The sequence below is a fragment of the Eriocheir sinensis genome, chromosome 14 (assembly GCF_024679095.1).
Source record: "Eriocheir sinensis breed Jianghai 21 chromosome 14, ASM2467909v1, whole genome shotgun sequence".
Lineage (NCBI taxonomy): Eukaryota > Metazoa > Arthropoda > Malacostraca > Decapoda > Varunidae > Eriocheir > Eriocheir sinensis.
Window position 1 is genome coordinate 2245303 of NC_066522.1, and position 15425 is coordinate 2260727.

At 42.4% G+C, this 15425-nt stretch overlaps 1 protein-coding gene across 4 annotated transcripts in view; it reads right to left on the minus strand.

The window, feature by feature from the left end:
• Positions 1-15425, minus strand: part of LOC126998331 (mediator of RNA polymerase II transcription subunit 23-like) — a 96949-nt gene that overhangs the window by 28807 nt on the left and 52717 nt on the right. For all 4 annotated transcript variants that reach the window (XM_050859824.1, XM_050859826.1, XM_050859823.1 and 1 more), the window contains exon 19: positions 11875-12055. In XM_050859824.1, coding sequence (XP_050715781.1) covers positions 11875-12055 — 181 coding nt within the window. The remainder of the gene's footprint in view (positions 1-11874; positions 12056-15425) is intronic.

Sequence of the window (15425 nt, forward strand, 5' to 3'; positions counted from 1 at the left end):
TGTGCTCTTCCGTAGGGGAATGGCTGGCTGTCTCGAGAGAGACCCGCAGCAGACCAAGAGGTGAATTACACACACACACACACACACAAACAGTGCTGGCGCCAAAAATGTTTGCTGTTTATATAAATGATATGGTGGACGGAGTGACCAGCCATGTGAGTTTGTTTGCAGATGATGCAAAGCTATTGAGACGAGTGAATGATGTGAAGGACTGTGAGACATTGCAGAGGGACCTGGATAAAATATGGGAGTGGAGTGGTACATGGCAGATGGAGTTCAACCTTGGGAAATGTAAAAAAAATAGAGTTTGGTAGGAGTGATAAAAGATGTGAATATGGTTATAAGATGGGAAGCGAGATAATATGCAGAGGAATGGAAGAAAAAGATTTGGGAGTGACTATCTCAGAGAACATGTCACCGGACAAACACATCAACAGGATAACGGGACAAACTATGAATCTGCTAAGGAACATAAGGATGGCATTTGTGTATTTGGGTGAGGAGATGATGAAGAAAATAATAGTTACAATGATAAGGCCAAGGTTGGAGTATGCAGCAGTGGTCTGGTCTCCTCACGAAAAGAAGAACATAAGAAAGCTGGAAAGAGTGCAGAGAGTGGCAACTAAGATGGTACGAGAACTTAGTGATCTGACGTATGAGGAGAGACTCAATAGCATGGGGCTCACAACACTGGAGAGAAGAAGAGAGAGGAGACCTGATAGCAGTGTACAGGGTGGAGAGTGGGGTGGAGAATCTGGACAGAGAGGACCTGTGTGTGTGGAACGAGAGAGAAATGAGAGGTCATAGAAAGAAGTTGAGGGCGACCACATGCAGGCGAGATGTGAAAAAGTTTAGCTTCTCAACCAGAAGCATTGAGCTATGGAATAGACTGGAGGAGGAGGTGGTTTGTGCAAAAAACATTCATGATTTTAAGGAAAAGTTGAATAAGAGAGGATATGGAGACGGGACAGTGCGAGCGTAGCTCTTTTCCCGTATGTCACAACTAGGTAAATACAACTAGGTAAATAAATACACACACACACACACACACACCGCCGACGAGACTGGATGTGTGGGCGGGCTCTCTCCCAACTACCTGTGTAAACATCAGCTGACTCATCGGCTCCCTGTGTTGTGTTTTGCTGGGTCTGGGCCATGCTTTTGGGTTGGGCCCATCTCCATTTGAGCTGTTTGTAGGATGAGTTGGAGTGGATAACACCAGGAAGAGGAGGAAAGGGGGCATGAAGGAAGGGACGAAGGCTGGATGTGGGGATCAGTGACGATGAGAGTGGAGATGAAAGGTACGATCCTAGTTTCTCTGGATTTGCGAGTAAGGAATCTGCTATATACAAAAGAATTCTGCTTATGGAAAGGAAACTAGACAAGTGGATTGGAATAGTAAAGAGCAGAGATGAGAAGGACTTGCAAAATAGGGAACTACAAAGGGATCTCCGGTCACGAGTACAGAATTTAGAAGACGGAAAAAAAAAAAAATTATTCAAGAAAATGAAGAGTTGAAAGAGAAGTTGGCAAAATATGAAAAAAACGATGAAGGAAGGCCTAGGAGTGGCAAGAAAGGGAAATGAAAATCTGAAAAATAGTGAGCAAAAAAGAGCAGAGGGTCAGAGAGGAAGTGTTGGGTGAAATGAAAACCTGGAAAGTGGACAATGAAAAAGCTAATGTAAACCTCAAAGAAGTAATTGAAAAGCAACTGAAAGAAGAGAAGGAAAATGTAGAGAAAGAAGTGGTCAAGGCTTTTAAAAAAAAAGTTAGTAAGAGATGTGGCAGATAAGAAAATGAGAGTAATAATATTTGGCATGAAGGAGAATATAACGTACAAACCAAAAAGGGAAAAGGAAGAACTAAAATCAGTGAGGGACTTACTTAAGAATTTGAATGATGAAGAACTACAAAACCTTGAGGAGGAGGTAGACGAGATCATTAGGCTGGGTCCTTATATCGAAGGGAAAACGAGACCAATGAAATTAAAACTAAAATACCAGCTGGTAACAGAGGAAATACTGTATAGAACAACTAAAATAAGGGAAGTAGACGAATGTAAGGAAATATATAAAAAGAAGAATAGAAATGAAGAAGAAAGGAAAAAATGAAATGAATTGCAAGCAGAGGTAAAAGAGAAGAATAGTGCAACAGAAGAGGAAGATTTATTTTTATTTTTTTAAGAGTTTTGGGAGACAGGGTAAAGAAATGGTATATATGGGGAAAAGCAGAAACTAGACAAGATTGAGACAACTAAGGGTTTAAGTGTGATGTATACCAATGTAGATGGGATAATATCTAGAAAACTGGAACTACAAGACTACTTAAGGGAAAAAGAGCCCAAGATTGTGTGTTTAACGGAAACAAAGCTAAAAGAGGTCATTCAAATAGTGTTTAACCCTTTCTATCCGTGACGCAGACGTCGGCGTCACAGTATGGACAGGGTCAAGAGGAAATGGAAGAGGATTAATTCTCTTCTAAACCTCTCAATCCTCCTCTAAATTCCTCTTAACCCTCATCCATTTCCTCTTAAGAGGTTTAGAAGAGGATTATGAGGAAATGGAAGAGGATTAAGAGGAAATGGAAGAGGATTAAGATGTTAAGAAGAGGAATAACCCTTTCCATACGGTGATGCCGTCAGACGCCCGTTGGACGCCAACGTCGGCATCGCCAGAGTGAAGGGGTTAATAATAACTACAGTGTGTGGAGGAAGGATAGGAAGGGTAAAGGTGGAGGAGGAGTGATGATAATGATGAGAAAGGAGTTATTAGTGAAATCAGTAGTATATGGAGAAGGAAAGGAGGAAATAGTGAGTGTTAATCTGGAGAACAAAAACAGAGAAAGGATGATGGTAATAGCAACCTATGTATGTACCAACAAGAACAAACTCATGGAACAGAGAAGAATATGAGACGATGATAGAAGATACCATTCAGAGTTTGAGTAGGTTACTCAAAACAAACAAAAGAGTCTTGTTAGTTGGGGACTTCAACTGCAGAGGTAAATTGGGAAACATTTGAAAGGGAGGTAGTGAAACAGCAGGGGTGAAAATTTATAAAACTGATTGAAAAATTTAATGATGCAGTGGGTGACGGAGAATACTAGATACAGGAGTGATGACGAACCAGCGAGACTGGACCTGGTGCTGACGAAGGGAATGCACTTGTTAAATGAATTAAGATATGTGTGTCCCCTGGGAAAAAGTGTTCATGTGATAATAAGAGATGGAAACAGAGGAGGAAGGAACTGAGGACGAATCATATAAAAGAAAAAGGAGAAACTACAGGAAAGCAGACATAGAAAATCTTAAGAAATATCATGAAAAAGTAGACTGGGAAAAGTTAAAGAGAACAAACGAGGTGCAGGAAAAGTATGATATTTTTATGGAGGCGTATGAAACAGGGATAATGAAATATTTCCCATTATATAAACCCAAAGAAAGAGGAAAGAAAGATTGGTTTAATGCAAGATGTGCAGATGCAAAGGAAAAAAGAGACAAAGCATGGAAGAGATTGAAAAGAAATAAGAATCAAAGGAATAAAGAAGATTTTAAGATAGCAAGAAATGAATATGTGAAAATGAGAGAAAAGATGCAAAAAGGATATTGTTGAAAAGTGCAAGGAAGAACCTAAATTGTTTTATAGATTCATAAATGGAAAAATCAAACCAAAGGAAAAAATAGAAAGACTGAAAGATGGAAATAAGATAATCGAAGATCCTAAAGACATGACTGAGCTGCTAAACAAGAGGTTTCAGCAAGCTTTTACAAAAGATGTGTTCTTCTAGAAACTTCGTCCATTGTTTCTTTATCACTTTCTCGCATATTTTACAAACTATACTGGTCTGTAGTTCAGAGGTTCTTCCTTTTTCCCGCTTTTATATATAGGGACCACCTCATATGACTTCATCCATTTGAAGTCATATTAACTAAAGAGGAGATTCTTTCAATATAAAGGGACCGGATGGAGTCTCAGGTTTTATATTGAAAGAATGCAGAAATCAGCTGCTCAATATCAACCGGTAAAGTACCAAAGGCGTGGTGGAGGGCTGAGGTGGTCCCTATATATAAAAGCAGGAAAAAGGAAGAACCTCTGAACTACAGACCAGTATCATTGACCAGTATAGTTTGTAAAATATGCGAGAAAGTGATAAGAAACAATGGACGAAGTTTCTAGAAGAACACAATATAATTACAGAAAAACAGTATGGCTTTAGAAAAGGGCATCCATGTGTAACAAACTTACTGAGCTTTTAGTCAAGAGTGACAGACATAACACAGGAGAGGGATGGATGGGTATTGCGTGTACTTGCACCTGAAGAAGGCTTTTGACAAAGTTCCACGTACAAGACTATTATGGAAGCTGGAAAATAGAGGAGGATTGAAAGGGAAAAAGAAGAACTGGATGGAAAGTTACTTAAGGGGGAGAGAGAGATGAGAACAGTGGTAAAGGTCATGAAATTGGAAAGGAGAATTGTAGATAGTGGAGTGCCTCAAGGATCGGTATTGGCACCAATACTTTTCCTAATATATATAAATGACATGCCACAGAAAGTAAGCAGTTACATGAGCCTGTTTGCAGACGATGCGAAATTGCTGAGACATATAAGAAACAGTAAAGACTGTGAAATTCTGCAAGAGGACCTAAATAAGATTTGGGACTGGAGTATGAAATGGGAGATGGAGTTCAATGTGAAGAAATGTCATGTAATGGAAATGGGAAAGAGTGAAGGGAGACCAAAATGGACATATAGAATGGGAGATGGAGAAATATTAAAAGTTCAATAAGAGAAAGATCTGGGAGTGATAATACAAGATAATCAACAGTCAGAGTCATGTAAATAGGCTATTCGGAGATACATATAGAATGGTGAGAAGTATAGGAATGGCATTCCATTAATTGGATACAGATATGATGAAAAAGATGATTACCACTATGATTAGATTAAAATTGGAATATGCGGAAACTATTTGGTCTCCCCATAAGAAATGTGTGAAAAAACTAGAAAGAATACAAAGGATGGCAATGAAGATGGTTCCAGAATTGGAGGGAATATGAATCAAGGTTAAAAGAAATGGACCTGCCAACATTGGAACAAAGAAGAGAAAGGGGACACCTGATACAAATTTATAAATTATGAAATAAAATGGAAGAAGTAGATAATGAGGAGTTACTACTAAGAGAAGGAAGAAACATCAGCAACACACTAGGACACAGTAAAAAATTGAGAAAACGAAGATGCTTGAAACATTAAAAAATATAGCTTCCCGCAAAGAAACAGACTAAGTGAGGATGTAGTATCGGTGAAGAGTGTGCACAACTTTAAGGAAAAGCTGGACGAATACAGATATGGAGACGGGACCACACGAGCGTAAGCCCAGGCCCTGTAAAACTACAACTAGGTAAATACACACACCACACCTGTGGTGCAATGGACAAAGGCTCTTCCCTGAAAGACTGACATCTGATAGGCTGAGATTCAGGCCTCACTAAGGACAAGAGATTTTGCTGCTGAAAAGAAGTGGTTACTCTCCCCTCTTGAGCAATGAGCAAGGGGAATGGGGGTATGTGGTGTGTGAGGTTCCAACATTAGCCAAAGATCAGTTAAACGAGCTCCAAAGCTCTCACTGAGAGAGTATTTGCTGGTGATCATGAGTCAGGTCATGGTGAATCAAACACACACACAAACACACACACACCAACTACTAACTAACTAATGGGGAGCATACCCCAGGGGGCGTATTACTTCTCTCACCTACCACCTCTATTCTTGCCAGTCCCCCTGAAGCCTCCATACAGTTACCCTTCCCACTTCAAGCTACACTTGGCAGAGTTGATGAACTTGTCCCAGCCATGAGTTATGCAGGTGTTCCCTTGGTCTCCCACACAATTCAGGGTTGTCTCATACAGAAATAAACCTATAAGCAGGATCAACATCCAGGAAGCATCCCACATAGCCAGAGTTGGCATTCATGGACAGAGCTAGTAACAGGCCTTGATTTAGTTTCATAAAGTATTCACTTGTTCAGCATGAAGTCATCCCAGCACTACTCCATAATCCTGCAAAGGAACTTGGTATCAAAGCCATCAACATGCCTCTGCAAGTCACTATGTGGTGTCCATTTCTCACAGCCATACAGTATGACAGGGAGCACAAGTGAAAAATATCTGAATCTTTGTCTGCCTTCACAGATATCGTTTTTTTTTTTTTTTTTTTTTTTTCCTGCTTATGGCACTGGTATGCTTTCTTGGTAGGGCCTGATGGCCAGCCCCAGCCTTTTATAATGCTATCTATATCTCCAACGCCCTGCTCCCTCAGGGAACTTCCCTCCAGGGGGTGGATGTGGCAGAAGTGTCTCCATCTCTCCCTGTTTTGGCACTCCCCCTCAGCACACTCAATCCTGCTACTTCCAACTTTCACTCCAATACTTGCTCACCTGGATATTTTCACTGTGTTATTGCAGTTTCTGTAACGCTCACTCTACTGATCCACTTCACAGGTGGTGCAGGCAAATGTTTATAGTGATGCCATCTTGCTTGGCTCATGCTGCCCCCTGGAGCTCATTTTTGATCCTCTCTTTAGAGAATCTAGAGTCCGGGTCTTCAGGACAGCATGTGGGTAGTCTTAGGCCATCCAGTGGTGACTGAAAAAAAACAGCTTGTGGCTGGGAAGCGAATCCATGTCCAGGAGGATGTGGTGCCTGTACACTAACCACTCAGCCACCATAACACTGTGGGCCAGGCCAATCCACTGAGTGACTTCCTGGTAAGATACAATGTTGTTATGAACTACATTACCAAGGTATGGGAAGGTTTGGGTAACCTCATGCATGAACAGGCCAAACTGTGTCATCCAGTAAGCTTCCAAACAACTGGACCTTGGTGTTGGCCCAGGAGACCTTCAGTCCCAGTATCTTGGTCTCCTCATGCTGCACACTGAAAGTCATCACCAGGACCTCCAGTGATTCTGCAAGTACAGCATCATCAGCAAAAAACAAGGTCAGTGACCTTGATGTTGCTAACAGATGCTCTGCAACAACATTCATCAACAACTTTGCCTAATACCCAGTTCATGCAAGTATTGGAAAGTGATGGAGCAAAGATGCACCCCTACCTCACTCCTGTATTTACAGGGAAGAAGCTGGAAACATATCCCCCATACTTTACAGGACTCTCAGTCCCTGAGTAGAGGCCAGTCATCATCAGGTCAATAATCCAAGCTAGGAATCCTACAGATCCTCAGAATGTCCAAAAGTGCCGTACAATGCCTTCATCAGATCAACATAGGCTGTGAGTAGCCCTTGTCTAAACTGCATTCCACAAGGATGCAATGTGCTAGGATCTTGTCAGTTGTTAACTTACCAGGCATACTCAGATTGCTCAGGTTTCTAAAAACTATAGCAGATGAGATCATCAATGGGAGCAATGGGAGGAGTAATGGGAGGGGACATCTAGCTCATAATATAACCAGGCAGCTTAGAAGTAATTCTAGAGGAGTAACAGAGGACGGGCTAAGAATCTTCTATACTAACAGCAGGAGCCTCAGAAACAAGATAGACTTACTAAGGGGTGAAGCTTGTTCAGAAAATTTTGACATAATAGCGATCACTGAGACATGGATAGACACTGCTAATAGAAATTTTAGATCAGAATTTGAAATAACGGGTTATCAGATGTTTCACAAAGACAGAAGGGGCAGAAAGGGAGGTGGAGTTGCGCTATATGTTAAAGACTCACTTAAATGTTTAGTTAACAACTCAGTCAAAACTAACATGGATTCAGAATCAGTTTGGGTGGACGTTTACAAAGGGAAAGAAAAACTAACTCTAGGAGTTATATACAGGCCACCCAACCTTAACAGGCAGGACACGAGTATATTACTACAGGAGATTGGCAGGGCAGTAGGAGTAGAAATGTCTGCGTAATGGGTGACTTTAATTATAGGAATATAGACTGGGAAGATCTAGTGGGTGACCTGGAAGCCGAGGACTTTCTTGAAGTTATACAAGATAATTTCCTTAAGCAGGTAGTTACTGAGCCTACCAGAGGAGATAACATATTAGACTTAGTCCTAACCAATAATGGGAACTTGCTACGTGAGTTGGAGGTGGGCGGAGAGTTAGGAAATAGTGATCACAGAGCAGTTCGTTTAGCTTAGACTGGGCGGTAACCCATGAACCAAACCCAGTGTTAGTGCCAGATTTTAGAAGAGCAAACTACGAGGGGCTTGAAGACATCTTGAAGGGGTAAACTGGGATAATTTAGGGATTCATGAGGGCCAGAACTGCGGATTGGAGAGCCAGGAGAACCAGGTAGAAATGTCTTACAATAATTTAGTTAGAGTAATAGTAGAGGGGCAAGAACAGCATATACCACAGCGAACACTTAGAAAAGAAAACAATGATCCTAAGTGGATGACTCGTGGACTAAAACACGAGATTGGGTTAAAGAAGGAATTTATCAGAAAATAAAGAATGGGAAACACATCTCAGGGGCGATGCGTCGAACTATCTAGATTAGTTAAGAAAACACCAGGATAGCAAAAAAGAACTATGAGATCAAAGTAGCAAATGAGGCGAAAAGTAATCCGAAGGGCTTCTTTCAGATGTATAGAACAAAAACACGGGAGAAAATTGGACCGCTGAAAACAAACACAGGGGAGCTAGTAGAAAATTACGAAAATATGAGCACATTGTTGAGCGACTACTTCCTTTCAGTATTCACACAGGAGGATCGAACGACTATACCGGAAAGAGTTCAGGTGTGCGAGGCGGGAGGGCGATAAATGGAGGGATATAATCCTTACCAGGCAAATAGTTCAGGATGAGATAGATAAGCTTAAGAAGAACCAGTCTCCAGGTCCTGACGGGATATTTCCGAGGGTATTAAAGGAGCTATGTGATATAATCAGTGACCAACCGACATCTTTAAGATGTCGGTAAATACTGGCTATGTGCCGAGCCTATGGAAAGTAGCTAATGTGACGCCGATTTTAAAAAGGGGGACAGGTCAGTTGCTTCAAACTATCGCCCAATTAGCTTAACATCGGTTATAGGGAAGATGCTGGAGTCCATAATAGCCAGGAACATTCGGGAGCATTTAGAGAAACATAGCTTAATTCACGACTCGCAGCATGGGTTCACAAAAGGTAGGTCATGCCTCACCAATCTCTTGTCCTTTTACAATAAAGTATTTGAGGCGGTTGACAGAGATGAAAATTATGATGTAATCTATCTTGATTTTAGTAAAGCGTTTGACAAAGTTCCTCACCAACGACTGTTGCTTAAATTACAGGCTCACGGAGTAGAGGGTAAAGTTTTGAACTGGGTCAAGGCGTGGCTTAGCAATAGGAAGCAAAGAGTGCAAATCAATGGCAAAAGATCTGACTGGGGATGTGTTACGAGTGGGGTCCCACAACCACAAGGTTCGGTATTAGGTCCACTTTTGTTTATTATTTATATCAATGACTTAGACACAGGAATTAGTAGTGATGTTAGTAAATTTGCAGATGATACCAAGATCGGTAGAGTAATTGAGTCGGATCAGGACGCTAGTATTCTCCAAGGTGAACTCAACAGATTATATGACTGGGCGGATAAATGGCAGATGGAGTTCAATGTAGGGAAGTGCAGTATTCTGAGTGTAGGTAGGAACAACCCCTCACATAACTATTGCTTAAATGACACTCTCATAAGTAGGTCTGGAAAAGAGAGGGATTTAGGGTCTTAGTGAACTCTGATCTCCGTCCAAGGGCACAATGCATTCAAGCTAGAAATCGAGCTAATAGGGTACTGGGATTTATTTCAAGGAGCGTAAGCAACAGAAGCCCAAGTCTTCCTCAAACTATATTTAGCATTAGTTAGACCTCATCTTGACTATGCGGTTCAGTTCTGGTCACCCTACTATAGAATGGATATCAAAATGTTAGAATCGGTGCAGAGGAGGATGACTAAGATGATTCAGGGGTTGAGAAACTTGCCATACGAGGAAAGACTCAAACAGTTAAACTTGCATTCTCTAGAAAGGCGAAGGGTGCGTGGAGACATGATCGAGGTTTATAAATGGATGAAGGGCTTTAATAAGGGAGACATTCATAAGGTTTTGTTGGTAAGAGAACCGGGTAGGACACGAAGTAACGGGTTTAAACTGGATAAATTCAGATTCAACAGGGACATAGGCAAAAATTGGTTTACTAACAGGGTGGTGGATGAGTGGAATAGGCTTAGCAGTCATGTGGTGAGTGCCAATACAATTGTCACATTCAAAAATAGACTAGATAAATTCATGGACAGCGATATTAGGTGGGGTTAGATACACGGGAGCTTAGGGTCAAAGGAGCTGCCTCGTACAGGCCTACCGGCCTCTTGCAGACTCCTGCGTTCTTATGTTCTTATGTTCTTAAATTCACATCAGAAGTAGCTGAGTGCTTACTCTGCCTGGCACACAGAGCAGTGTAATTACCACGGTAATTGTTGTGGTCCTGTCGGTCCCCTTTCCCTTTCCAGATAGGGACAACCAAATCCCCTTTTCCAGTCAGGAGGAATAGCACCAGACTGTCACACAGCAGACATAACTGCTTGGAACTCATGGATCATGTCTTTGCCCCCAGCTTTCGCCACCTCCATGCTGATCTTACAGATCCTAGCTGCCTTTCCACCCTTCAACTTCCTCACAGCCTCTCACCTCTGCAAGAGAGGGTAGTATTTCATCTATTGGTGGATTTGCAGCTGCCATCTGCAAACCAGCGAGAGGAAGCTGTCTGCTTGGGGCTCTACCATACACAGCTGCCCAAAGTGCTGGGCCCAACGACCCTGGTATCCATTTGTATTTGTTGTTATCAACCCATCAACAGTATTCATCTGAGATGTGAATTTGGAGCAGAGCTTCTTCAGAGCTCGGAAGGCAGGTCCAAGGTCATTTGCACTGAGACAACCCTTGACTCAGACATACCTCTCCTTATCCCCCATCATAAGGGTTCTAGTCCTTCGTGACAAAGTTCAGTATCGGACTGAGTCCACAGCCATCCTGGCAACACGACTCTCCTCTATATTCTCCAGTGTCTCCCTTGAGGTATCTCCACTCCTAGACCTTGGACGCTCTCCGATGTACTCCTCAGCAGCTTTGAGTTTCATGTTTGAAGGTATCCCATAACTCACCTTTGTCCCCCAGAGTATCAAGCACATCAAACCAATTTGATACCGTCACTGCATACTCCTGGGCATACACTTAATCCCTTAATTTCTCATAATGGCACTCCAGAGGGTTGCATCTTATGACTTTCTTGAACCTGATGCATATCCTCAGTGTTGCAACAAGTCTGTGGTTGGTTGCAAAGAACTCAGCATTTCAGAAAACCCCACAATTCTGAAGGATCTTCCAATGTGATTGCTCTCCTTTGCAAAAGTAATCTGTCTCTTCCTGGAGAAAAAATCAATGTAGCATGCCAGGCCTGACATGCAGTTCAGAATGATGCCTTACAAAAAAGCTCAAAAGAAAGCTACATAAATATCTAAAAGGGCAAAAAGTGCAAAAAGAAAAAGAGAAAAATGCAAATGAGCATCATGAATTAGGGATCAGATTAAGGTTGAATATCTTTTAATGTCATTTAAAATCAAGAATTGGACTTGGGAGGGTCATATCGTACGTAGACCTGACCACAGATGGACAACTAAAGTTCAAGTGGCACCTCATAAACAGTAGTAGTCTGGGCCAAGAGAGAACCTAGTGGATAGATTATTTAGAACATTTGCCAGAGAAGATTGGAGATTTGGAGTATACTGACAAAGAGAGAGGTGGAGAATCCAGGGAAAAGCTTTTGTCATGCAGTGGACTAATAAATGGATGCTGATGATGAAATGGTCTAAGAAACACTTACCAAACAGAGCATGAGGCGATCGATGGGGACAATGTTGTACACCCATATGATGGAGTTCATGGTCTCTACATACTTGGTAACATGCTGACCTCCAGCACTGTTAGAAAATTCCAGTACCAAGAAGTCACACAGTGTTCGAACATGTGCTGCAAGCTGGCGAGGACCCACACGCTCCAGGACCCTGTGTGGCAAACATGTGCTAATAAGGGGAGGGCTAAAAGGGCTCTTTGATTTTTTTAGTCCTAACACATGGGATGAAATTATCATACTTGGAAAGTTGACCTCAGAGAAAACACAACTATTATATATCTAGTTAGAAAGTACTACAAGAATTCTAAGTAAAAAACCAGCATAAATCATGTGAAGCTTCAAAGTATAAGTAAAATAGGGAAACATCATCATCTGAGGAATGAGAGATGATGCAGAAAATACTCTAGAGCCTAGAGATTCTCCTCCATTCTGAACTTTTCCCAATTTCTCAACTGAATTTTTTATTGACTTTTGAGAAAAAATGTTTCTTTCTAACTATTTTTGCAGCTCATATATATATATATATATATATATATATATATATATATATATATATATATATATATATATATATATATACATACATACATACAGTAGAGCCCCATTTAGTGCGAGAATTAGGTGGATGAACGCGGTCACGCTAACTGAATTCGTGCTAATTGAATAAAGTAACCAATATGAAAAACGTTATTTGGTGCACACGTGGGTCTGACTTTTGGGTTTGATAATTACTCAAAATACGCAGTCATCAGTTATCGAGCCGTGATGGTGACTCTTGCGGCCCAAGGTGTCGGCGGCGGCAGCAAGTGGGTGTGACGAGTTTGGCCCCAGCAAAGGTTCGGCGGGCAGGGTGTGGGCGTGTGTGGGCGTCGTGCCTGGCCAGGCAGACATCACACTCGTTATTATCGAGCGTGTTACGGTGACGGTGGCCACTCAATCAATGGTGACGCCTTGTCTCATCTGCCCCGCCGCGGCAGGTAATAGTGACGCCCTGCAGGGCCGACGCGGCGAAGCTCATGCCTGTAGCGATGCCCCAAGGATGGCGACGGAGGCGACGGCAGGTGAGGCGGGCAGCCTCCGAGGGGAGCCAGGGGGGGCAGGACGACGTTAGGGAGCATGAGAGACTGGGAGCGTGTGGGAAGTGGTGGCGGGGGGCTGTGTTGTGGTGTGAGGCAGGCCACCCAGGCCACCATGCATCATGGCGGCTTGGCGCAATTTTCAAAATTCAGTCGTGGCGGCTGCTTGCGCTAACTGAGGCTTTCGCGCTAATTAATTTTTTTCTTGGTGGCTCGCGCTAATTGCGGTTCGCGCTAATTGTTCTCGCACTAAGTGGGGCTCTACTGTGTATATATATATATATATATATATATATATATATATATATATATATATATATATATATATATATATATATACAGTAAACCCTCAGTTATCCGGGTGCACCGTACCCGACCTCACCCGTTTCCGGGAGTTTTCAAAAATATTTGATTTAAAAAAATAAATAAATAGATAAATAAAAAAATCTCACGAGCCACCAAAAGTCGTTCAAATTGCCCGCACGATGCCTCTAAGCTTTGTCCAGGCGGCGTACCGCACCCACGTAGCAATGATATTGACGTTCTGGTGCAAAGGTTCGCAGGAAAGCTGTGCTCCGCAGTACAATTGGCACATAAACGTTCTTGCCAAGGGCTGCAGACCATATCGAAGTGATGAAAGTCAAGGCAGTGCAGGTTTAAATGGTGAGAGCATCAAAGGACTGTTTAAATGAAACACACAGTGCGAACCCTAGCTTAAGGTACAGGACACCTGAGGTCATCTAACTAAACTATCGGGTACTGCGATGAAACTAAGTAGGCATCTATGTTGCCTACATTTTGTACGAGCCAGAACAATGTATGTATACTTATATGTATACTTATATGTATATATGTGCGTATACGAGTAGCGACATTTAAAATTACACAGTACCATTAATACATAGCCAATCACTTTCATTTTTTGGCTGTGAATAGTCTTTAGGTATGCCTAAAGCCCTATGGAAAATATTCTGAAAGTTTCCCATATAGAAAGGCATAATGGTATTTCTTTTATTATGTTCGTCGAACATCGAATAAAATCGTGTTTTTTGTCACTCTTTCCTCTTAATACTCCAATCTCCTTTACCCTATCAACAATATCTAATCATAGGTCCCTAGCTACTTGTACAATCAACATTCCCTGCACTTTTCACGTAAATATGATTGATTTTAGAGTTTCTGCGATTAAAAAAGACAAAATTTAACCTTTAACTCGGTCAATATAAACCCGCGCCAGACATTTAAAATTTGCACTACGATGAAAACATTGCTCGGGGATTATTTCTAGATGGTATAAGAACGTTTTTAACCCAGTTTTGCAAAATGCTATATTTTGACCAAAACAACCCCCCTTTATGCCTTGATGACTGCCTAAATCCAGACTGGACAAGGTGAGTAGGGCTCCGTCCCTGTGGAGAAGGCGTGCGGGTCCATTAGCACTCCTGCGGGAGTGAGGGCGGAATAAGAAATGCGGATAAGTATACCACCCTTGGTCCGACATGTGAAAGAAGGACTCTACCATGCTTACGGTAAGGCGAGTAAAGGAGCCCACAGGGGTTTGGCAGTCCCGTGGGCCAGCCCAACCTGGAGGTGCGGGCGGGCTGGCTGCAAATCGTGGTTACTTCTTGTGGCTGGCCTGCCCGTGGTCCCGCTGGATGCACTGTGCAGGGGGTACCCGTCCCCCTTGGCTCGCAAGGGAAACACAGTGCAACTAAACAGCCACAGATCACCGTGCAAGCGGATGCGCCAGGTTGTCATTGACTCCTTGGTTATCCTCCCCACTCAGGCACTCACACTCAGAGTGGGGCAGCCTGGCGTACTTGCCTGGTGTCTGTGGGCCTTCGGGCTCATTGCTGGGCTTAACCCTTGGAGTACAGGTGTGGATATATTTCTCTGGATACTGTGCACGGGGAAAATTTTGACATTTAACCCAAGAACGTCGGCGGACCCTTTTCTGGGCTTTCACGAGTCGTGGCTGTGGTACGGTGGACCCTAAAAAGGGCTCACCATAAAACCCTTAAATCGAGCTAATTGTAGGTGGTGGTGGCATAGAGCAACCCACCATACATGTCCTGGGTCATAGTGGTGGGTGAGTGATGTTGATATGGGATTTTTGTCACAGGTGGTGCTGTAAGGTCATGGCAGAATGAATTAGCTATCCACACAGTAATCACTTGTCAAATTCTCTAAAGTAGACAACAAGCGACTCTCGGCTAGTTGCCATGTGTCACAAGACTGTTTATTTTGTAACAAACACCAACCAAAAAAAATGGAGTTTGAGTAAAAGTAGACATTTTTAACAGCTTTATGGTTTTGAGACGAGTACTCTGATGTACATTCCATGCTCTTTTCTTAGTCTCAAAATGCAGTGTAATTTTGCTGTTTCTCGGCCACTTCTCGGCTTTCCCATAGCCGAAGCCCACGGGTTAAGAGCTGGAAATGGTG